At 39.8% G+C, this 26181-nt stretch overlaps 1 protein-coding gene across 2 annotated transcripts in view; it reads right to left on the minus strand.

The window, feature by feature from the left end:
• The window catches only part of ZRANB3 (zinc finger RANBP2-type containing 3), a 184146-nt gene that overhangs the window by 88373 nt on the left and 69592 nt on the right, over positions 1 to 26181 (minus strand). For both annotated transcript variants that reach the window (XR_012641407.1, XM_074967266.1), the window contains exons 8-12: positions 22329 to 22457; positions 15482 to 15601; positions 14715 to 14834; positions 13645 to 13824; positions 10797 to 10949 (exon numbers count right to left, since the gene is read on the minus strand). Coding sequence is in view for 1 of the 2 variants with exons in the window: in XM_074967266.1 (XP_074823367.1) it covers positions 10797 to 10949; positions 13645 to 13824; positions 14715 to 14834; positions 15482 to 15601; positions 22329 to 22457 (702 nt within the window). In the remaining variant the exon portion in view is untranslated. The remainder of the gene's footprint in view (positions 1 to 10796; positions 10950 to 13644; positions 13825 to 14714; positions 14835 to 15481; positions 15602 to 22328; positions 22458 to 26181) is intronic.

Genomic DNA, 26181 nt, shown 5'->3' on the forward strand with positions numbered 1-26181 from the left:
ATGGAGATAATCCTTATCTATATTTTGAAACTGTCATGGCTTAAGCTAAATCCATTATTTATTAAATTAATTTGTAAGTCAAGCTGTAAAGAGTTAACATTTGGAAAGAATTAAAAGCTGTTCTCTCTCCTTAAGTATTAGCTTCTTTCTAAGCAATGTCATTTTCAAATAGCTTGCTTACTCAGTCAAACAGTTTGGGTTAAAATGTGTACATATTAAAAACTATTTCAATTTTTATACTCCAAGTGAGCACGAATACCTACAGCGTACTCAAATTCATTTGAAATGAAATTAATACTCCATCCAGTGAATTATTACATATTGGCAACACTAAGGATGTAAAATGATGAACGAACATTTAAATCAGTGCTGTAATTGCATCAGTTGAAAAGCTCATCTTTTGTTTTACAGAACTATGGGGAATTATTTTAGGTGAAATTCTGGCTCCATGAAATAAATGGCAAAAGTTTCATTGACCCTAATGTCTATTTATCTTAAGAACTCACATGGCCCTTCTTTCTATAGTATCTGAGCACCTCCCAATTATGACTGGCCTTGTGGCTGGGAGGAAGCAGTAGGCATGATATATCTTGATTTTAGTAAAGCTTTTGACGCAGTCCCATATGACAGTCTTATAAGCAAAACAGGGAAATGTGGTCTAGATGAAATTACAATAAGGTGGGTGCACAACTGGTTGAAAAATTATACTCAAGAGTAAATTACCAATGGATCACTGTCTAAATGGGAGGGCATATTTAGTGAGGTAAATAAGGGTCAGTCCTGGGTTCGGTACTATTCAGTCATGAATAACAACAGAAAAAGTGGAAATGACAGAAGAGCTAAATGACATTTTTGTTTCAGTTTTTACCAAAAAGATTAGTAGTGATTGGATGTCTAACATAGTGAATGCCAGTGAAAATGAGGTAGGATATGAGGCTAAAATAGGGAAAAAACAAGTTAAAAATTACTTAGACAAGTCAGATGTCTTCAGGGCCTAATGATATACATCCTAGAATACTCAAGGAGCTGACTGAGGAGATATCTGAGCCATTAGTGATTATCTCTGAAAAGTCATGAAAGATGGGAGAGATTCCAGAGGACTGGAAAAGGGAAAATATAGTGCCAATCTATAAAAAGAGAAATAAGGACAACTGGGGAATTACAGACTGGTCAGCTTAACTTCAGCACCTGGAAAGATAATGGGAGCAAATAATTAAGCAATCAATTTGCAAACACCTAGAAGATAATAAGGTGCTAAATAACAATCAGATGGATTTGTCAAGAACAAATCGTGTCAAACCAACCTAATAGCTCTCTTTGACAGAGTAACAAGCCTTGTGGATAGGGAGGAAGCGGCAGAAATGGTATATCTTGACTTTAGTAATGCTTGATACTGTCTTGCATGACCTTCTCATAAACAAACTAAGAAAATACAACCTAGATGGAGCTACTATAAGATGGGTGCATAACTGGTTGGAAACCCATCGCCGGAGAGTACTTATCAGTGGTTCACAGGCAAGCTGGAAGGGCACATCAAGTGGGGTTCCGCAGTTCTGTGTCTGGTTCTGTTCAATATCTTCATCAGTGATTTAGATAATGGAATAGAGAGTATACCTATAAAGTCTGCAGACAATACCAAGCTGGAAGGGGTTGCAAGCAATGTTCCCTCTAATGTTTTACATCCATGTGCGGAATTAATTTTGTTATGTGCACCAATATGGAGGTGATGTGTAGCGGGGGTGGGGCCAAAGGGTTAGGAGTGTGGGAGGATGCTCAGGGCTGGGGCAGAGAGTTGGGGTGTGGGGGTCTGAGGGCTCTGGCTGGAGGTGTGGGCTCAGGATGAGGGGTTTGGGGTGCAGGCTCTGGGGTGGAGCCAGGGATGAGGGGTTCAGGGTGTGGGAGGGGGCTCAGGGCTGGGGCAGAAGGTTGGGGTGCGGAGGGTGAGGGCTCTGGTGGGGGTTGCGGGCTCTAAGGTGGGGCCGGGGATGGGAGGTTTGGGGTGCAGGTTGCTCCGGGGCTGCAGCGGGGAAGAGAGGTGCCTCTCCAGTACAGGCCCTTCTGGTTGCATGACTGCATGGCCCTTAATAACCTGCAGTGTGGCTGCGCAGCTTAGAGGGAAACTTAGGTTGCAAGTGCTTTGGAGGATATGATTAAAATTCAGAATGATCTGGAGAAATGGTCTGAAGTAAACAGGATGCAATTCAATAAGGACAAATGCAAAGTACTCCACGTAGGAAGGAACCATCACAAATACAATGCACAAATGCACAATGTACAAATACAAAATGGGAAATGAGTGCCTCGGAAGGAGTACTGCAGAAAGGGATGTGGGGGTCATAGTGGATCACAAGTTAAACAGTGTAACACTGTTGCCAAAAAAGAAAAAAAAAAAGCAAGCACCATTCTTGGCTGTATTAGCAGAAATGTTGTAAGTAAGACACAAGAAATAATTTGTCCGCTGTACTCCATGCTGATTAGGCCTCAACTGGAGTATTGTGTCCAGTTCTGGGTGCCACATTTCAGAAAAGATGTGGACAAACTGGAGAAAGTCCAGAGAAGAGCAACAAAAATGATTAAGGGTCTGGAAAACATGACCTATGAGGGAAGACTGAAAAAACTGTGTTTGTTTCAGAGAAGAGAAGACTGAGAGGGGACATGACAACGGTTTTCAAGTACACCTCTACCCCGATATAATGTGACCCGATATAACACGAATTCGGATATAATGTGGTAAAGCAGAGCTCTGGGTGGCGGGGCTGCACACTCCGGCACATCAGCGTGTCAGGCTCTGACATGCTGCTCTGAGCGGTGTGTTAAAGGTGCTGGGCCAGGGCTGAGGGGTTGGATAAGGGGCAGAGGGTCTCCGGGGGCGGTCAAAGGACAGGGAGCGGGGGGGTTGGATGGTTCGGACGTTCTGGGGGCAGGATGGTCAGGGGAGGGGGGTGTGGATGGGGTCGGGGCAGTCAGGGGACAGGGAGCGGAAGGGGGGTGTTGGATGGGTCAGGGGGGTTCTGAGGGGTCAGTCCAGGGGGCGGGAAGTGACTATTAATAACGGAAATGCTCGAGGCCAAAGAAAGTTTGATACAACGCGGTTTCACCTATAACGCAGTAAGATTTTTTGGCTCCTGAGGACCGTGTAATATCGGGGTAGAGGTGTACATAAAAAAGTTGTTACAAGGAGGAGGGAGAAAAATTGTTCTCCTTAACCTCTCAGGTTAGGACAAGCAATGGGCTTAAATTTGCAGCAAGGGCGGTTTAGGCTGGACATTAGCAAAAACGTCCTCACTGTCAGGGTAGTTAAGCACTGGAATAAACTGCCTAGAGAGGTTGCGGAATCTCCATCATTAGAGATTTTTAAGAGCAGGTTAGACAAATAACTGTCAGGGATGGTCTAAATAATAGTCCTGCCATGAGTGCAGGGGACTGGACTAGATGACCTCTCAAGGTCCCTTCCAGTCCTATGATTCTATGAATTGGTCTGAAATCAACAAGATGAAATTCAGTAGAGATAAGTGAAAGGTACTACCCTGAGGAAGGAAAAAATCAAAGGCATAACTACAAAATCAGGAATAACTAGCTAGTGGTAGTATTGCTTAAAAGGATCTGGGCATTATAGGTGATCACAAATTGAACATGAGTCAACAATGTGATGCAGTTGTGAAAAAGACTTCATGTCATTCTGGGGTGTAGTAATAATGTCGTATGTAAGACATAGGAACTAACTGTCCTGCTCTACGTAGCACAGGTGAGGCCTCACCTAGATTCATAGATACTAAGCTCAGAAGGGACCATTATGATGATCTAGTCCGACCCCCTGTACAGCGCAGGCCACAGAATCTCACCCACCCACTCCTGCGAAAAACCTCTCACCTATGTCTGAGCTATTGAAGTCCTCAAATCGTGGTTTAAAGACTTCAAGGAGCAGAGAATCCTCCAGCAAGTGACCCGTGCCCCATGCTACAGAGGAAGGCGAAAAACCTCCAGGGCCTCTTCCAATCTGCCCTGGAGGAAAATTCCTTCCTGACCCCAAATATGACAATCAGCTAAACCCTGAGCATATGGGCAAGATTCATCAGCCAGATACCCAGGAAAGAATTTTCTGTAGTAACTCAGATCCCACCCCATCTAACATCCCATTACAGGCCACTGGGCCTATTTACCATGAATATTTAAAGATCAGTTAATTACCAAAATCATGTTATCCCATCATACCATCTCCTCCATAAACTTATCGAGTTTAATCTTAAAGCCAGATAGGTCTTTTGCCCCCTGAAGTATTGTGTCCATTTCTGGATGCCACACTTTAGGAAAGATGTGGACAAATTGGAGAGTCCAGAGGAAAGCAGCAGAAATGATAAAAGGTTTAGATAACCTGACCTATGAAGAAAGTTTAAAGAAACTGGGCATATTTAGTCTTAAGAAAAGAAGTCAGAGGGGGCATCTGATAACAGTCTTCAAATATGTTAAGAGCTGTTTTATAGAGAACAGTCATCAATTATTCTCCATGTCCACTCTAGGTAAGGACAAGAAGTAATGGGCTTAATTTGCAGCTTGGCAAATTGAGGTTAGACATTAGGAAAAGCTTTCTAACTATAAGGATAATTAAGTTCTGGAATAGGCTTCCAAGGAAGGTTGTGGAATCCCCGTCATTCGAGGTTTTTAAGAATAGGCCGGACAAACAGCTGTCAAGAATAGTCTAGATTTACCTGGTTCCGCCTCAGTGCAGGGGACTGGACCTGATGATGTGTCGAGGTCCCTTCCAGATCTACATTTCTATGATTCTATCCTCACCATACCCCTGTGATATAAGGAAGTACTAGTATCCCTATTTTACAGATGGGAGATGAGGCAGAGAGAGACTAAATATGTATGGTCATACAGGAAGACTGTGGCAGAGTTAGGAACTGAACCCCAGTCTCCCAAGTTCCAGGACAGCATTCTAAACACTGGACAATCCTTCCACTGAAGGGGCCAGCATCACCCCTTGACAGGTGGTAAAAGTAGCTCAATACAAGGTCTCAAGAAATGTACCTCTAAGATGAGAGGCCTTTTTGGTCAGGGTGGAAGCCATCGAAGCTGAGGATGGGTCATTTCACCTAACAACAACATACGAACCCATGAAAAGAAGAAGTCTCTCATCCTGTTCAGTATCTGTGGTTCTTTGACATCTGTGTTCCTATGGGTGCTCCACTTCAGGTGTGCATGCGCTTCACAAGCCCTTAATTGGAGATTTTATGTTAGCAGCATCCATTCAGCCCACGCATGTATGATATATAACCTCATGCCACACACTGAAGGGTATATAGGGCTGTGTGTGCAAACCATCGTCAGTTCCTTCTCTGAAAATGCAGCAGTGAGAAGGAATTGGAGACATGGACGGTCCATCCTACCCTTTATCACCTTGGACAAAACCATGAGGCAATATAAGAGTGCATGCACGTACCGCTGAGCAACATTACTTTGAAAAGCTCCGGCTCCGGGCGCATGGTGCATGCACATAACCCTCAGTGGAATACAACAGGGACCATCACTCGAGGAAGAACCACAGTTACTGAACAGAGTGAGTATCCTCGTCTTCTTCTTTGAATAGCGTCCCTATGGGTGCTCCACCTCAGGTGACTCCCAAGCAGTTTCTCCACTGCAGAATGTCCAGGAGCTTTTGTGAGTCTTTAACCTCCTCAAAAGGTATCTGAAAGGCGACAGCTGCCCACTTCACGAAGTCCAGGAATTGGCAAAAATTGTTGGCCACTGATGGCTATGACTGCTTCGTCCGAAGATGAGGATGAAATAAGAGTTTGAGGGGTGGCCTCCTTAATCACCCTAGTCTCCTGTTCTTCAAAGGCCTCCTTGTGTTGGGGGTTTGGTAGAGGAGACTGTGTCACCCTTGCCTCTCAGTGCAATGGAGCTGGAGGTCTTGCAAATTGTTGCCAATATTCTGCCCAAGAAACCCAGTATAGACACTAGGGGTGGGCCAATATGGGAGAGAGGGTGGCACTCAGGCCTGATCCCACCATCCCTGTCATGGATGAGGATCCTGGCTGAAGTATGGCTTCCAGTATGGATGTGGAGGGGAATCCTGCACTGGTAAAGGGGAGATTGATCAAATTTAGTATCTCAAAGCATTTTTACCAAACTAAATGTGCAATGAAAATTGCTTATATACCCACTGATTTAAAATATCTCTCCCCCCACCCCAATGTTTAAATACACTTTTTTCATCCTGGAGTGCATTTTGAAGAATGGCAGCAATGAATGATTACACCAGAGACAGAATCTTATTAGTCTCTATGGATCTGCATGACATGTACTGGGTTTCAGCAACTATAGCTGTACTATTTGAGGCAACTTGCTGTTGAAGACACACAGAGCGATAAACTGAGACTGAGCCAGATAACATCGCAAAGCCAGTTTTTGCACTATAAAATGATATAGCACAAGTATAGTCTCAGTAAGAGAGGTGATAGATCAGGCAGATGCAATGGCCCAACTGACACCCTGACAGCTGCATAAGACAATGATGAATGAAGAACCAGGATAATAACATCATGAGTAATATCCTGGTGCTTAACTCGAACTTACACGTAACCCAGGCACTGCTGCTGCCTGAAGCAATAAAGCACAGAAAGTACAAGGCTCCTCTCTGAGGCCACACATCAGCTACCTGACATTTATCAAGTAAGTTTTTTGATATCTAGCCCTGAACAAGCTCAGTTCAAGAAGTCTCATGATTCAAAGGCAGATGTACATCAAGGAAGACTTCCTGTGAAGTACATGGACAAATCTCTTTGATATTGGCCTAGATCAATGTTTTATAAATTGGTCAATGGCTTCATGATCAAACCTTACCAATGGAACCAAAAACAGGTACCATTAAGACCCTTTAATCTACTAGAATGAAAGTAAACAAACATGGCCAACTTTGAAGGTGGTAGCCAAAATCCACAGTATAATTTGGGTTGGATAGTAGTATTGCTCTACGGTACAGACCAGTGGACAGAACATAACTTTTAAAAATGATCTTCCAAAGAAAAAGAACAGCTGTTAAATTGTCTTTTAGGGCTGTTCAATATTTGTGTTACTGTCAGGACTAAAAACATAATGAAAGAAATAGAACAGAGAAGAAAGAAATCTAGTAAAACTAACAGAACTATGACAAAGATTAGACAGAAGAGCAGCAAACAATAACAAGCACCGATCAAAACATAACCCTTATCTCAACTGATAACTCTGCAAGGAGCTCATTAATTCTTTATAACATCAATCCTAAACTTCAAAATAAATGAATTTCAGAGAAGAGGAATAAAAAGCACTGCATGCTAAAGTGAGTCACTGAGAAATCTGTTACTCAGTTATAAGCAGCTAAATGAAGAGAAGCTTGAATAACACCATAGCTGATGAAAACCTGAATAATCAAAAATGACTTAGAAGAATTAACACTAGTGATGCCAGAAATGAAAATTCAAAACATGAATATGAAAATCACCTTCTCCCTATGCTCTTTGGCAAACATTATTAAACAGGGCAACTAGGACTGAAATAGTGTTGCATTTTTGTTGTCCTGAATTAATCACTAGTTTTTTTTTAAATACTGAATGCCTAGCAAAAATCAGTTGGACATGGAGTTTACACAATTTTATAGCTAAAGTTATAAAAGCCTCAAGTGTAACACTGAAACACATTCAGGACAAACAGCCCTGTACTTGAGACATTTAAACTTATTACCAAACATAGGCCAGTTTCTGAAGGACATTTGTTGATAGTCTGAAAAACACTCAGAGCAATATCATAACAGCTAATTAAGTTAACAGTTTAAAGTCTGAACAGCAGGAAGGGATATAATTCAAGTTTAGTAAATGAAATGACCCAACCTCAGCTATCTGGATTATCCTGGGCAATCCAGAAGGGGGTGATTATTGATATATTAGATAAATGATAACCAGACAGTGAATAAACCACTTGTTGAGTACTGATGCATTGAGGAATTTTGGCTATTTTGCAAAAATATTGAGCTTTGAAAACAATTCTGTTTATATATTGTAATAATAAATAACACTTATATGGAGTTTCATATCTTCACATATTAGTAAATAATTATTAATTCTAATTCCTGCAGATGTCTTCCTGCCTGTATAACTAAGGACACTTGTGAGAGTACAGGGTCTTGGGTCATTTCCAGAACAACTGTCTGTGATGTCAAAAAGAAGATTATATTTTAGGTTCATTTGGAATTATCAGACAAAAAATATCTTGTTTTCAAGAAGAAGTGTATCACACTGAAGGCCAGAGTAAGAGAAATATAAAGAAATATAACATATCAAACTGGTGTTGGTAGACAACATTTTTTAAAGTTTTCCATAAAGCACAGCTACTCTTCAACATAGCTTCTATTTTCACATTATCCTATGATAATTATATTTTCACAGTAGTCATGAGCCCACTGCTATTTACTATATTAAAAAAGTTATTTTCTTGGCTTGCAGATGCACCACCTTGGGCTATGAACTTATCACAATTCATAGGCTAAGAAGGGTTGGATTTAGACAGAATCTAGAGTTCTCCCAAGTAATGGATGCTGCAGTAAGTTGTGTTGATGATTCAGCAGGAGGAAACTCTTTCCTCTGAATCAGTGATTCTTAACCTATTTACCATTGTGGGCAACATATGCAGCTCTCCCTGTGTTATTTGGGCCACATCCACACAATATATATACTACTTGTATGGCCCTGAGAATGTCACATGGGCCGCACAGTTGTGCTAATTGGGCTGCAAGTGTTCCACGGGCTGCAGGTTGAGAACCACTGACTGAACTGATCAAGGTTCCTGAATGTTGTTAGATCAACCCTGTACTGCAGGAGATGCCATCTTCTGGTTATTAAAACACTCTTTGCACTTTTCACAAGGGTAGATGTATTAGCTCTGGTTTCCTAGCAAGAGTCAATGTGGGCAATTACATTCTGCCAGTCTAAACTCCAGTTTCAATTTCATATAGTAATTTTTTACTTCCTGTTCAAAAGTCTTGTGTACTGTTGATTGGTATGAACACCTGATTTGAACACTCCATTGCAGAGATGGCTGCATTTCAGTGTTACGTGAAGTAATTTCAGTATATTTAAAGAGCAAGATTTGCAAAGGTGACTGTTGTTTCTGGGTGCCCAACTTGAGACACCTTCAAGAAACCTGATTGTCCGGGAGCGCTGTACACCCATCCTCTAAGAAACAGGCCCCTTGAAGGTGTTTCAAATTAAGTACACAAAAAAATGGAGTATCCCAATATCACTAGTCAAGTTTGAAAATCTTCACCAAAGGGCTCTGGAAATACTTTGGAATGTGAAAGCAGTGAACAAATATAAAGCACAAAGGAAGTGTGTATTCATCATAATGGGGAGGTCCCAATTTTATCTCCTATCAGGTGGTCAACTGTTTGCAACAATTGGCTTGTACATTTTGTGAGAGACTCTCTCAACCAATCACTCACTGAAAGAAAGATCAACAGGAAAATTATGTAGTTGGTTCACATATAGAAGAACTCAGCAAAAATCTTAAATACTCTAGAAACTTGATATTTGTAGTAACTGAGATACATGGATTTTTTGTAATATTAAATGATAGCAGATAAAAAGCTTAACAGGACAGCAAAGCTACTTGCATGCTTTAGTCATATAATTTTCACTGGAGAGCTATAATAAAATTGTGAAATCTTAGAAAAGCTCAAACAATTGATCTGTACATACAAGCTTCTTCTATTGTTTGAGAAACTCTAAAACTTTTCTTCTTAAATACAAATTTCTCATTAAATCAACTACAGTCTTTGGGAAGATTTACTTTGCCTTCATCTCCCTTCAACTAGCACTGGGAAAGTTAAGATATACTGTTTTATGGTATATATGACACACACATATTTCTTAGAAGGCAATCGGGTTATTTGCATGCATTATTTCTTTGTTCACAAAATTAATAAATTTATCCGTTTGCTTTTAACAACAAATGCAAATGTTAAGATGTTTTAGTTGGTAGTAGGATGGTATACTTTCATCCCTAATATCATGCTCTTTTATGAGTGCCCAGATCAATGTCATTTAGCATCACCTCAATTTTTCATTGAGCCAGACTGAACATACAATATACATCATTTTAGATACATATGAATGAAACACCATGTTGCGATAATTTAAAGGACACAATGGATTACAGAGCAAGACCCTTTATTGTACAGATGTACTTTGGTCAGTTTTAACTGTAATTATAACACGCTACTCAGCATTAAGCTATAAACTAAAAGTGCTTGTAACCATTAGAATGTTCCTTGAGATCAGCGCTAGAAAAAGGCTTGTGAACAGTCCTGCACTGGTAGGAATGGACAATATGACTCAACAGAATATTCTTGAGCGCTTTCTACGGACTAGTTTTAAATGTCTTTTGTGATGGTGCTTCTACTACTTCCCTAGAGAGGTCATTCTACAGTCTAATAATTTCACTGGTTCACTAAGACAGCATACCTAATGAGGCTGGACAAGAAAATAGGTACCTGTACAGCCCCACATCAACCCATTCTAAAAAGGAGAAATGGCAGCAAAATGAGCAAGAAAAGATTGATACCAAAAGAGGAAGCAGTGGATGGGGACGAGAGTGACAGAGAGAAGGACAAGTAATAATCTAAAACGCTGTTTCTCAGACTTCATTCTTTTCAAATAGGAGCAGTTTAACATTTAGTTTGAAGCACAATTAATGACTAGGTATTAGAATTATTTTAGAAAAGAAGAGCATAGAAGAAGATATATATATCCATCTTGTCTTACATGAGTGAATAAAACTTCATTCTTGACCTCTTCAAGACTTTCGTTCGGGGTCCAGGCTTCAGCAAAACTCAAGAAATCCCACTTCTCCTTATCACCTTCTTCAGCCTGCAATTTCTCCTTCTTCCCATTCAATGTGCTGCCTGTAACTTTGGCCTGCAGACAGATGAAGTTAATCATTTCACACTTCAGAGTAAATTTAGTTGCTTAAGTTTACTAAGCATTACTTCCCTTTCAAACATAACTCAGCAACTGTAAAAGTGCAGAACACAATTTAGTAATTCAAAGTAAAAAATGTTTTAAATAACTGACTGAAGATCTATAAGGCTACCATCTGATACTCCTTCAAATCCTCTATCAAGATTCACTAGTGCCACAATGCCAAGATGAAATCTACTACTGTATGATGACTTGGCAATGGGACAGTTGGGGGAAGTCAATATTTATCGATTTATGTTACTACAAAACTTAAACAACATATGTCCCTTTCACAAAGCCTTTATATGTTTGCAACGCTTCTCGGGATAGCTAGAGTTGAGAGGCACCTTGCTAATACCTGCCCTTAGTGTGAGGAAGCCTGCAAGGGTCAGCTCTCTGATTCTCCCAGCCACAGGAAACACCTAGTGCTTTTTACAATCTGCCTTACCCATTCCAAAGGCCACAGGGCAATAGAATAAAAACAAATACAAAATAATAAAGGAGAGATGGGAGCAAATTCCATACCCTAGCGACCACTGAAGTAAAAGCACAGTTAATTGCTGACTTCAGATGCTGTGGTGGAATCCTTAAGTGGCAGGTGGTGCCTGAATATTGAGATCCATCTCTACAATGCTCAAGGAGCAGGTCTTGAATGTAGCCAAGGCAATATTAATGTTGGGATTTTCAAAGAAGCCTAAGGGAGTTAGGCATACAACTCTCATTGAATTGTAATGGGATTCAGGTACTTAGTTTCCTTAGACTCCTTTGTAAATCCCAACTTAAAACTTTGAAAGCCACACGTCTTTCTAGGTATGACATATTGGAAAGCAATTGTAAACGTACCAACAACACATACTAGTTTCCAAAACATCACATGGATCAGGCATATTAAAAGCTACTGAAAGATCCAGCATGACCAAAATAATCAGCTGATTTTGATCTAAAGCCAGAAGAAAATCAATCATGAATCTGAGATGAGCAGCCTCTGCTTCAAAAGAAAGCCAAACACAGACTGGAACTAATCAAGGATTCTGGGTATCCAAATATGCCTGGAATTGAACAGCCATCACCTTCTCAGTCACGCTTCCGAAAAAGACTGAGCAGTTACTGACAAGCATATCAGCAACGAGATGATTTCTTGGATTGGTGTCGGGGAAATTAACCTGTGTGTTTAAGAATGTTCAGCAGCCTTTCTGACCAAAAAAAGACTAAATAGTACACATCAGCTCGTACATGTCCATTTGTCATACTAGCATGTCTCTGAAGCTATCATCTTGTACTCTAGAGTCCCAGGTGGTTGTTGTTTTTTTAAGTAAATCTCTAATTGTTATGGTTGCAAAGAAAACCACAGAAATGTGAAAAGAGTAAATGAAGCTTAGATGAGCCTGCAGATAGCTTGAAACAATAGACCTGACAGGTGTGAAGTGCCATTGAGGGGTTAATTCAGATGCCCACTGACGATAATTTAAATGTCAACATTGCAAATTATTTTATTCCTCCTGTATAAAAAGAGAGTGACTGCTACAGATCTGCACAATTTACTGTGAGTTGCATCTAATTTTGATGTCACAAGTAAGTGGTGTTTGAGAGATATCACCACTGATTTCCCCTGACCCAACCCAGTCAAGGAGGAGCCAAGCCCAAGAACCTAGCAGAGCCCAGGGTCATATTCAAATCCCACTAAGTGGGAGCCAGTATTTGCACAATCTATTAAGAGCAGCATCTCATTTTGGTGAGTCATATAAGTGGAGTTTATTCTGTGGGCACAGCTAGTGCTCATCAATAGTGGCACTACAGCTAATCCGTTTACCCTGAATAAAGCCCAGAAAAACACTGACATCACAAACAAATACAAATCAAACACAACCAATGGATAACAATAATATTCCTTTAAGGGGCTAAATTTTTAGTGTCACGCATTAGAATTTTGGTGTACAATCTTTCTTAATGCGAATGTCTATTTTGCAGATGAAGACCGCCAACCAATGCAATTGTAGTCATTTTAGTATTTTCCCTTAATTAAGTCAGGTTTAGAGGAGAGTGGTTACTTGCAGCATCCTTCCTTCATCTCTTCTTTCCAGTCCTTTGATACCTGTCATAAGTAAGGAGTTTTTAAGCTATCACAACTAGCTGTTAACTCTCTTTCCAAACTTTGATGTGAATATTTCTAAAACTATCATCTTTTCAAATGTCAATTTCTATAGTTTTCTAATAGAAGCTTCAGTTAATATTTTCTAGGACGAAAAGCAGTTGTCTCAAAAACAACCTCATCCAAGCCATCCCAATTTCACAATTGATAGTGGAAAGACAGAAATTAAATGTTTTGTGATGTTAATCTTGTCTACCACTACATAAACCTGCTGAATCTTACTGGATCCTTTAATGATCTTTTCTTCCCTGTTTGCATCTTAAAAAACAAAACATGTTTATCTTTGCCTCTTACGAAAGGATAGCAGAAAAGATAAAAGTTAGTTCTGAATAAAAGTTGTCATTCTGGTCCCCTGCAATTGTACATATATTGGTTGGTTTAATATCCTGAGATTAGGACAATGCCCCTCTACAGAACCCTCCACAGCAAACATCCTTGAATACTGTGGATTCCAGACACACATCAAACACTTTGTTGATTACTTTGTTTTATTTCAATACATACCTTGCGATTCAACATTGCCCACATAAGAGGATCCAAAGTTCCTTTTGCAATAAGGTAGTGGATATTTACAGAACTGCATTGTCCAATTCGATGTGCTCTGTCTTCTGCTTGCTTCATGTGTCCAGGGTCCCAGTATAACTCAGCAAACACAACGTGAGTGGCAGCAGTAAAAGTTAAACCCTAAACAAAATTAGTAAAAGCAGTGTTGATTCACTGATTAATCAAATGCTACACAGAGAAGATGTGACTCTATAAACACACAAGTACATTTCACTGAATGACTGAACATCAGAAGGGAACTACTACAAATAATGTAAAATATTTTTATAATGGCAATAAGATACTGGAGACACAAGGTGGATGAGCCAATATTTTTTATTGGACCAACTTCTGTTGCTGAGAGAGAGAGAGACAAGCTTTTGAACTTACACAGAACTCTTCTTCAGATACTGGGTGACCTGGACAGCAGATGGTTCATAGACAGATACATGTTGGGTTTTTTTCTAAGGTGAGTCAAGGCATTTTGCTTCTTGTAGCAAGCAAAACAGGATTATTAATTTTATGGTTGCTCCATTGAAGAGTAACCCACACCAACTATACAGCAGTATTGATTTAAGCATTGAAAATGGATATAAGACAATTATTAATGCTTCTGAAGTATTTGTGCCCATAACAACATGAAATAGCGACAGCTGGAAATGTCAGTAAGATATAGATAAACTGCAGTATTGTATAACTGCCACCACATTGCTTCCCCAGCAAACAACAGTGAAAAGTGATGTTTGCTTCTTATTACATTGATGCTTTTAAAATGAGTGAACTCACACCAACATCCTATTTAAGTACAGGCTGACACTTTCCTTGCTTTGGTTCTGTAGAAATAATTTCAACTTAAATTCAGTACCGATTATATGGTTGGTACTAAATTGGCTGCTGAATACAAAAGCCTCATGATATAGGTCACTTATAGTAAGACATCATATGTGTATGCTTTGTCTTTTTAAATTTTATACTTCAAATTGCATTATCCAATATCTACTTTTTTTTTTTTTTTTTTTTTTAAATCTTACCTGACCAGCAGCCTGAATGCTCAGGATGGCCACACGAGTATCAGGATCCTTCTGAAACTGATGGACAAGATGGATTCTTTCTACTGAAGGAACACTTCCATCTATCCGAATGTAACGTGCCTATAACATCCCAAGATAATGGCAAATTTAAATAATGATTCCCATAATTTACATAAAAGGAATTTTTTTTTTGGACACTATCAAAAAACTGGGAAACAGAATAGCTTTGTTCTACTCCTAACTCAGGACCATAGGACCTCTGTGTTTCAGCCTTTTCTATCTGTAAAATAGGGATAATCATCTCACCTACCACATGGGAGTTCAATGAGGCTTAATTCATTTATTAATGTTTGTAAAGCAACACGGAATCTTTAAATGGAAAGTGTTACAGAAGAAAATTATTTCACTGTGAGGATTATTTATTAATATTCTCTTTAATTCCAAATACCATTTTGTGAGCTATTATAGTACACTGAAACAGTACACTATTTTAGCAATGACCTAAAGGACTTACTCTACAATAGTATAATGGCAAGGAATCTGGCATTTACTGTTCCAGATACAAGTGTTTACATTATTTCCCAAAACTATTCTACAACCAAGATCTTTTCAATACTGACTGTGGCCCTGATTCCACAAACACTCACATGAATTACTGAGAACTCAAGGAGCTATGCAAGTGCCTCAGTGTTTGCAGGATTGGGGCCTAATAATATAATCTTTGGAAGAGGTCATTTTTAAACTCTATGAAGAGCATTTAAAATTACCTTGTTTTCTATGGCTGCCTCTGTACAAGCTTGGAGCATGCTTAAGTGGTGAGCAAAAACCAGAAATTTAAGTTTGTCATTCTCAAGCATCATTTTGATATAGTCCTTTACTGCTCCTGCCTAGAACACAAGAAATGGTGAAATTTTATTAGTTCTACAGACTATACAAAAAATTCAGACAGTGATGGTTTCTGCTTTAATACCTTTTGTGATGTAGACTTTATTAGGAGGACAGAAAGTTAACTATTTTTTAAATCGTATGAGTCATGTTCTAACAGAGAAAAGCCTTTCCAGATACTGTCTTCATGATTTTAACGATCCGCTGTTCCTTTACAAGTTTCTCTTAACTTCAAAGGATTTGATAGTTTTGTGGTGCTTGTTAAGGATTAAAATGCAATTTTTAAACTCCCTTTAGCTAAAATAATGACAACTCAGATTGATTATTTAATATGCTGACAATCTAATGAATATCAATTGATTTCTGTCCTAGAGATATTTAAAGGGACACCAACAAAAAAAAATGCATTAAAAAAATCTGCACCTGTGTCCCTAACACCACTGATTAAAACTGAAAGAATAATCTAATTCACTTTTTCCTATTTCTACTCACGTTAGGCTTGCAAAATATTTTAAAAACTTAGCAAACTAGAGTCATTTAAAATGATTAATATGATATTGGTATTGATATGGTATCAATGGAAGATTATTCCTGTTAAGTATTCGATACAGAAGGCTATACTCTTTGACCTTAATAATCATTAATATAAAGGTTAATTTATTACCTAATTAAGTGGCTCTTTTAGTAATGAATGATACGATCACAGAAAAGTTCCAAAGTTTTCTCCATCAAAGTTTAGTCTATCACACTTGTGCAAAGCATTGGTTAGTTATGAATTATTTGTATTACAGTAATAATTAGAAGACACAGACAAGTTGGGGCCCCATTGTGCTGAGCACTATACAGGCATATATTAAGACACTTCCTGTCCCAAAAATGTTACAATCTTAGTTTAAGACAACATGCAGCTCATAAAACAAACAAATGGCAGGAGAGAGGGAAGGTTAAGAGTGGAATTTGGGGAAACAGTAATATGAGCATGTTATGGACACACGGGACTAAATAGTACATAGTTTGTTTTGGTTTGTAAGGAGGGATTTGAAGGAGCGTGCAGTAGTGGCTTTGCAGATTGTTTGGAGGGAATGCATTTGATGCATTTGAGAATAGGGTGTCAGTGGAGGGACTCATAGGGCCAAGAAGATAATTTTGAGGGAGGTAAACTTGCAGTAGTAAAAATACAAATCTCAACTCTCACTGAACTCTGAAGCCTGCAGATTCAGGCACTAAACCATTTGAAGTTAGGCAACAATAAAGTTACCTGTGAACGGACAAAAGAGAGGCTCAGTAACTGGTGATTTGATTAGCAACAGTCATTTCCAGTAGATTTTTTTACATCTTAAGACCTAAGGAAACAGATGTGGCTTTATATAAAAATTTTATTATTGGGCTTTTGTTGAGATTTCAGATGAGTCTCCCCTGACCCTAACGTATTTAAAAGAAAGTCAATGGATTTAATTTATTTAAAAAAGCAATTCTGAAAGTTTCTTTCAATTATTTGGTCCAAATGTTTTTACTGTTCACTGCTATAAACAATATTTAACTTAAGATTTTTTTTTTGATTTTCAACAACAGAAAATACCGATGAGTAAATATAATCTGTATAAATATGCAATGTGATGCAAAAGCATAACAGTGTTATGAAAGTTTTCAAATATTTTGCAACTGGATCTCAACTTTCTCTAAAGATAAAATAAAGAGCACTCAGTTAAGCTTCAGCTATGTTGCCATAGCAAATAGACTAAGTCACAGAACTTTTAATACAGTTTCTTTTGGCCTAAGTAGCATATCTATTATGATTTACCTTTTCAAAGTATTTACAGCAGTAAACGCCTACATTGTTTTTTAAGAGCTTCACATATAAGGTTAACTTACAATTATTGTAATACTTATTTGAATTCTCTTTCCACATTTGGCAAAGGTAACTATATGCTGCTTTTGACAGTAGTTTAACAAGTCTGAAGATACCCGCACAGTAGTTCTGCTAAGCACTTTTCCACAAAAAGAATGTGGTTTTTAAAAGGGCCTACCAGTATGCAAATTAACTTGGAAAAATATTTCTTTTGTGCCATGTAACTCTTGCTTTTTGATTTTTTTAAAAACCAGGAGAGAGAGCAAGAGAAAGGAAAGTGAAATACAGTAAATAACCTTACATTGGCACAGTAGGAAGGCAAATTATTTTCCCCTTGCTAATTTGTTTTGTGTCTCAGTTGAAACAGCTTAGTCAGTGTAGAGTTCCTCCTCTTTATTTGCTTTGACAGGCAGGATGACTATCAACTACCTGCAGGGTTTTCCCACTATATCTGCCTCATCAAGTTAGATTTCTTTTTATCTTAAAAAAAAAAGAAAAAAATCTGTTAATCCATTCTAGCTCCTAACCTAAGAAGGTGAGTCTGGAGGCAAAATCTGCACTATTCCCACATTCACAAAAAGCACATTAGCCAGAAGGTGATTAGGTAAGGGCTTGTCTACACTACCCCTTGGGGTCGATTTAAGATACACAACTTCAGCTAGGTGAATAGTGTAGCTGAAGTCGACACACTTAGATCGACTTACCCCGGTGTCTTCACTGCGATAAGTCAACAGCTGACGCTCTCCCGTTGACTCCGCTTGCGCTTCTCATTCTGGTGGAGTGCTGGAGTCGACGGGAGAGCGCTCAGAGGTCGATTTATCGCGTGTATACTAGACGTATACTAGATGACCCCTGCTGCATCGATTGCTGCCCACCAATCCGGCGAGTAGTGTAGACAAGCCCTTAGATGTGAGGGAAGTTTGGTTTTGGAAAGGGAAGAAAAGAAAGCCTTGTCTTGCGATAGCTTTAACAGTCCGCAAATAACAGCCTAGGCAGAAGACGATTAGATAGCTGCTGAAAAAAGCTTGGAACTTTGTTACAACCGTCATCAGATTAGTGTACAAGGATTCACCCACTGGATATCACCTGCTCTTGGCTTCTGGGTCTGAGCAGAATCTAAGCACTGTCTCAGGCTTTGGACCTCTGGGCACACTTCTGGGGACACATCCTCTAACTAGCACCCAACCCAGAGAGAGAAAACTTTACCTGCCCAACTGCCCAGGCCCTGCAACTTGTGCCAGCTGTCCCAAGGAGCTCTTGCACATTCCCAAAGTTTCACTGAAGCTGTTGATCCTCTAACTTACTGTTACCCCCGTTAGGGACTATGTGACATTGAATGCAAGAGTCAAAAAGACAGTGCAAAGGAATTTCTAAAATAATCACCCTTTACTCATAGAAAACACACAAAAGCTATACAGATCTATGGAAAAATAGCAAAAACCTGCATGCAAAAACCTGCATGCAAACCCCTCTCTCAGTTTCCTGACCATTCAGAGTCCATTTGGCTTTGGTCAGTCCTTTCAGGGTTCCAAGACCCTCCTTTGCTACTGCCCAGCCTTGCCTTCTGGGCCTGGTCTCCTCTCTCTCTAAAATTGCCTGTAAGGAAGTCCTCTTTTTATAAAGGTTCCCACTTAAGGTGACTTTCCTCAGTGTCTTCAAGTCCCTCATTAGATAATCCATTCCTTGGGTATAAGTCCCCTGAAAAGAAGTTACCTATCCTCCAGTAATCATGGCTGATCAAGACATTTAGTCAGCGCTGATTCCACTGTTGGTGCCCACCTCATGTGCATGAGATTTTTTTTTAATAGTAGTGTGCAGTAGGGCCATGCATGAGCCCTGTGCCTTCTTGTACTCCCATACAAGGGCATTAGGGGCAGGGCATCCAAGATCCACCTTCATTTCCCTTGCAATTTGAAACTCAAAAAGCAGGAATAGAGGACAGGTCATGGGATCACTCTGACTACATCTCGAAGAAAGACAATTAAAATGTAAGTAACTGTTCTTTCTTGAGTATGTGTCACTGTGAATACCATTGTAGGTGACTGGTGGGCAGTCAGGATGCTGGTAATGAGGAGTTTCACCTATGTGCGTTGAACAGTGATGAATTTGGCATCAGCTCTGGCAGATGAGTCCAATGCATAAGTCTTGACAAAGGTCAGTGGGGCACTCCATGTTGCTGTTTTGCAGATATTGGAAATTGGTACATTTCTGAACCAGGCAGAGGATGTTGCTTGAGCTCTGATGGAGTGAGCCTTGATGTTTATTGGGATTATTACATCAGCTAACACATTTGTAATCCATTCCAGTATCCTCTGTGAGGAGAGGGTTTGAACTTGAGAACACGTGCCCATGACTATAAATAGATGGAGCAACAGTCTGAACAATTTGGTCCTATCAGTGTAATAAAGCAACGGTCTTGGATATATCTGGTGTCTTTAATTTATTTTCTTTTGATGCCAAGTATGCCATCAGGAAGAAAACAGGCAGACTGATTGACTGGTTTAGATGAAATTCTAAAGCCACCTTAGGAATGAACTTTGGATAAGGTCTTAGCAACACCTCATCCCTATGGAATTTTGTATAGAGACTCAGGCTTAGCCATAATTGCCTAACACTTAGTCTCCTGGCTAAAGTGTTATCCACTAGGAAGATCATCTTCAGATGTGGTGCAGGGAGTAGGTTTGAATGGAGACTCCATCAGTGTCAGGACTAAATTGAAGTCCCAAGTCGGAGCAGGTTCTCTGACCAGTGGGGAAGTGCGTAACAGCCCTTTAAGAAACTTTGATACCATGAGAAAAGACTGAGCATGACTACACAGGTGGATGCTAAGCTGAGATTGCTATGAAATATACCTTAGTAGAGATGAACAAGAGGCTAACCTGTATAAGTGCAATAGATAAGGATCTGTGATATTGAGCCTGGATCTGGTCAAGACCACGATGGGCTGGCCATATAAGAACATAAAAACATAAAAATGGCCCTACTGGGTCAGACCAAAGGTCCATCTAGCCCAGTATCATGTCTTCTGACAGTGGCCAGTGCCAGGTGCCCCAGAGGGAATGAACAGAACAGGTAATCATCACATGATCCATCCCGTCGCTCATTCCCAGCTTCTGGGAAACAGAGGCTAGGGACACCATTCCGGCCGATCCTGGCTAATAGCCATTGATGGACCTATCCTCCATGAATATATCTAGTTCTTTTTTGAACCCTGTTATGGTCTTGGCCTTCACAACATCCTCTGGCAAGGAGTTCCACAGGTTGACTGTGTGTTGTGTGAAGAAATACTTCCTTTTATTTGTTTTAAACCTGCTGCCTATTAATTTCATTTGGTGACCCCTAGTTCTTGTGTTATGAGAAGTAGTAAATAACACTTTCTTATCTTCTTTCTCTACACCAGTCATGATTTTATAGACCTCCATCATATCTCCTCTTAGTCGTATCTTTTCCAAGCTGAAAAGTTCCAGTCTTATTAATCTCTCCTCATACGGAAGCTGTTCCATACCCCTAATAATTTTTGTTGCTCTTTTTTCTTGCCCTTACCATGAACTTCCTCTATTTAAATGGATATATTCTACTGGTGGATACTTTCCTGCTCTGTGCCAGGATTTCTTGGACCTATAGGAAGCAATCTTGGTCAATGGTTTTCAGTCAGCCAAAAGCCATGCTCTGAGGTCCAGTGACTTCGAGTTCACATGGAGTATCTGGCCATGGCGTTGTGAGATCAGGTCCACGCAGTCTGGGAGCTAGATCAGAGACAGATGGACATGTAGTAGGTCTGTCAGCCAAAACTGCCTTGGCCAGTAAGGAGCTACAAGAAATATCGTGGCTTTGTCGCCTTTGATTTTGGAAATCACCCTGGGGATTGGTGGAAAGGCATACAAGAGGTCTTGAAGACACTGCACAAGGAAGGTGTCCACTAACAACCTCAAATTCATACCCCTTTGGAATAAAAGTTCTTGCAGTTGGTGTTCATGATGATGGCAAACAGGTCTGTCACCAGAGTCCCTCAAAGACTACTTGTGAGTGGTGACCAAGTGTCTCCTCAGGAAGTCTGCCAGGTTGTTGTTGATATCCGGGAAGTGAAGAGCCCTCTGGGTTATCCTATGCTAGTGGCACCACATCCAGAGCTTGATGATTTTCAGGCACAGTGATGATGAATATGTGCCTCCTTGCCCATTTATGTAGTGCACTGTGGAAGGACTGTCCATCAAGATCTGCAGAGTTTAGAAGAACAGTTAGGAAGGCCATGCAAGTTAGCCTGAAGGCTCTGAGCTCCAGGAGAAATATAAATAAAGGAAAGGAATTATTTAAATTCAAAAGATGTTAGGACAAGGAGCAACAGCCTACTGCAAACATAATATGGGGGGGGGGGGGGGCTTCGTAGTGAGAGCAAATTGGCAGTGAAACTGACTCCCAAGATTGGTCAAAGCACAAGCATTGTCATTGTTGGCATCTAAGAAGACAGATAAGATATTCAATGCAGAATGTCAGACTGAAAGTTCAAATAGTATCTTCTTGCTAAACATCTGATAATGCTGTTCAGAATTCTGAGACTGAAGAAGTCATGCAAAAGTGCTTTGCCAATTTATTACTCTGCCAGATAGTTTTAGTTTGTGCTTATTATACCAGAGATACCACAAATCATCAAAAACATTTCACATAATTAGCTATCCACCTCTAAAAAAATATGGCAAGTTATGGTGACTGAAGATCACCCAAATGCCCAACTGTCCCAATTCTGTGAAGAAGCATGAAGAGTCCACTAGTTAGGTGATTACACACTGGAAGCACACCATATAAAAATAGTAGAAAAAGAGATAATTAAAACATATGATTGAATACATATTTAAAATAAAACTATAAAAAGATTTCATTACCTTGGCAATGGCAGTTTGTTTATACATGCGTGTAATCAGACCCATGACTTGAACAAAGTGGCTTTCAGCAACATCTGAATTTGGAGCCCTCATTAATTTCTCCCACTCTTCAAAGCTGGTATTCAGTTCCTGAATGGGGGAAGAAAAATGTTTAGAGGTACAATATAAATGGCAGAACAATTACTGCTTCTGTGAATCATGTCCTACCTTCCTACCAAAAGGAACGGTAAGGAAGGAGATTATATTCAAAGATGCCAGTTTTTTCATAGAAAAACATCAGTACAGCAGCAAGTCAGTCACATGTTCCTACCAATAATAGAAACTTGTGACAAGCTGCGGGTGAAAATAAAGCTCACTCTGTTAACATTATAAATCAAACACTAAGCACTTTTTATTAAGAAGAAGTACTGAACAAGCAAAAAGAATTCTAATTACATATGAAAGTGGAGCATCAGGAAAATATAATCATGTAACAAAGAACATTAATGGTAAGATTTAGTTTTAGTCAATCAGCCAAGATGACCTGATGAAACTTATTTAAATAAAAATACAATGTAATCAGCTATCAAACCTTCACAATATTTTCCTTTGTTACAAATAACTAAACAAAAACATTAATTCTACTTGATTGATCTAATGCTATTTATGCTGATTTTCATGTGCTGTTAAATACTTAACAGATATAACTATTTGGTACTCTGGTCACAAGGTCTGGGCACCTTTAAACGTAAGATAGACTCTTGGCCCAGATTACCTCCCCCAATGTAGATGTTAATTCTTGTAGGGCATGGGTATTCCATCTTATCCCTTTTAGCATCCAGATGTGAGCCCAGGGTAGGGAGAGACAGACACACTTGTGAGAGTTGCATTAGGGGTGGGTGTTTGAGGCCTTCTGACACTCATTCCCTAGAACTCTTGCTCCCAATCCTACAACATGCACAAACTGCAATGTGACCTGGGGAAGGGGTCTTATGGGAGGGAATGACTGTGTGTAAGGAAGGAATGGGGTGGACTTGTGGAGGGAGAGCAGGGGAATGGGAATTTAACTTTTAATTGAGAGTGGAAGAAAATTAAAAAAAAAAAAACAACAACTGAATAAATTAAACAGATGTATAAAACAGGAATGTAAAATGTTCCGGTTAGCATTAGTCTTGATGGTTAACTCACCTTAACCATTAACTCCCGGGCCAGCTGGGAGGCTGGCCGATCGCAGCAGCCCTGCGCCAGCTGAAGCGGCCCCAGGTGCGCCGCCCAGCCACAGCAGCCCCACCCGCATCTCCCAGCCAGAGGAGCTCCACCCAGATGGAGCAGCACTACCCAGCCGCACCGGTCAGCCCCTTAATCGGTTAACCATTTAAATGAAATATTTTTAAATAAATTAAACAGTTAACTTTTAAAATGGTATTTACGTCCCTAATATAAAATGGAATATACTTATAAAACAACGGTGAATAGACCAGGGTTGGGGATGAGTAGTCATTTTAATAATTTGATGGGAAAGAAATGGAGACAAAACTTTTAAAAGGGGAAAAATATTTGCTACCTTTGTTACTATTATGATAAAAGCCAAATCAAAATCAGAAATAGTGAAGAAATTAACACACTTAATATAATACCCCATTATTTTCTTCTAATACAAGGTCTTATCATAATTTTTGAGAAATGGACAATTTTAACGGGGTTTATTTCATGTCCTCAAACTCACTTGAGTGATTGGGCTACACAAACTGTTTACATGTAAATGTGTAGCATGAAAAACATAATTCCAGAGTATACAAAATCTTCCATTGGGAACTCTGGTACAGTACAACAGTTATCATGATACTAGGGTCTGAAAGCAAACTACCTCAACCACAACCCAAATAAGTCTGAGATAGAATCATACAACCATAGGACTGGAAGGGACCTCGAGAGGTCATCTAGTCTAGTCCCCTGCACTCATGGCAGGACTATTATCTAGACCAGACCTGACAGGTGTTTGTCTAACCTGCTCTTAAAAATCTTCAATGATGGAGATTCTGCAAACTCCCTAGGCAGTTTATTCCAGTGCTTAACCATCCTGACAGTTAGGAAGTTTTTCCTAATGTCCAACCTAAACCATCCTTGCTGCAATTTAAGCCCATTGCTTCTTGTCCTAGCCTCAGAGATTAAGGAGAACAATTTTTCTCCCTCCCCCTTGTAACAGCCTTTTATATACTTGAAAACTGCTATCATGTCCCCTCTCAGTCTTCTCTTCTCCAGACTAAACCTAATTTTTTCAGTCTTCCCTCATAGATCTTGTTTTCTAAACCACTAATCATTTTTGTTGCTCTTCTCTGGACTTTCTCCAATTTGTCCACATTCTTCCTGAAATGTGGTGCCCAGAACTGGACATAATACTCCAGTTTAGGCCTAATCAGCATGGAGTAGAGCAGAAGAATTACTTCTCGTGTCTCGCTTACAACACTCCTGCCTAAACCTTCCAGAGGATGTTTTTTGCAATAGTGTTACCCTGTTGACTCATATTTAATTTGTGATCCACTATGACTCCCTGATCCCTTTGTGCAATATTCCTTTCTATGCAGTCACTTCCCATTTTGTATGTGTGATACAACTGGTTGTTCCTTCCTAAGTGGAGTGTTTTGCATTTGTCCTTATTGAATTTCATTCTATTTACTTCAGACCATTTCTCCAGTTTGTCCAGATCATTTTGAATTTTAATCCTATCCTCCAAAGCACTTGCAACCCCTCCCAGCTAGGTATCATTCATAAACTTTATAAAAGTGTACTCTCTATGCTATTATCTAAATCATTGATTAAGATATTGAACAGAACTGGACCCAGAACTGATTCCTGCAGGATCCCACTTGACTGTGAACCACTGATAACTACTCTCTGGGAATGGTTTTCCAATCAGTTGTGCACCCACCTCATTGTAGCTCCAGCTAGATTGTATTTTCCTAGTTTGTTTATGAGACGGTCATGTGAGACAGTATCAAAAGCCTTACTAAAATCAAAATACACCAAATCTACCGCTTCCCCTCTATCCACAAGGCTTATTACTCTGTCAAAGCTATTAGGTTGATTTGACATAATTTGTTCTTGACAAATCCACGCTGACTGTTATCACATTATCTTCTAGGTGTTTGCAAATTGATTGCTTAATTATTTGCTCCATTATCTTTCTGGATACTAAAGTTAAGCTGACCGGTTTGTAATTCCCCGGGTTGTCATTTCCCTTTTTATAGATTGGCACTATATTTGCCCTTTTGCAGTGCTCTGGAATCTCTCCCATCTTCCATGACTTTTCAGAGATCATTGCTAATGGCTGAGATATCTCCTCAGTCAGCTCCTTGAGTATTTTAGTATGTATTTCATCAGGCCTGATGCAGCCAGAGCCCTGGGACCCTCCCACCCCACAGGGTTCTAGAACCTGAGCTCCAGCCCTACTCCAGAAGTCTACACAGCAGTGAAACAGCCCCACAGCTGGAACTCCGCAAGCCCAAGTCAGCTGGCATGGGCCAGCCACAGGTTTTTCTTTGCTGTGTAGACATACCCTGTAAGGCCCTTTCCCTCATTTTGTCAGCTCTGTTGACTGTCAGTCAGTCTCCCAGAACCCATTACACTAGCTGTTCTATCCCAGTCTCTTCTGGTCCCACCCTAACCTTGCGTTATACACTCCACAAAGTTAAAAGAAAACCCAGTTGATGGATCATACTGAAAATCCTTTCATGGGTTATACATTAAGGTTGGGGAAAGTTATTAGAAAGGACAGCAGAGATTATACCGACAGCCCTAATTGTATTTTTAAATCTCGATGTGTACCTAGATGCGCAGGTAGCAGCTACACAGCCAAGAGCACTTTAGTTTATAA

The sequence above is a fragment of the Natator depressus genome, chromosome 11 (genome assembly GCF_965152275.1).
Source record: "Natator depressus isolate rNatDep1 chromosome 11, rNatDep2.hap1, whole genome shotgun sequence".
Taxonomy (NCBI): Eukaryota; Metazoa; Chordata; order Testudines; family Cheloniidae; genus Natator; species Natator depressus.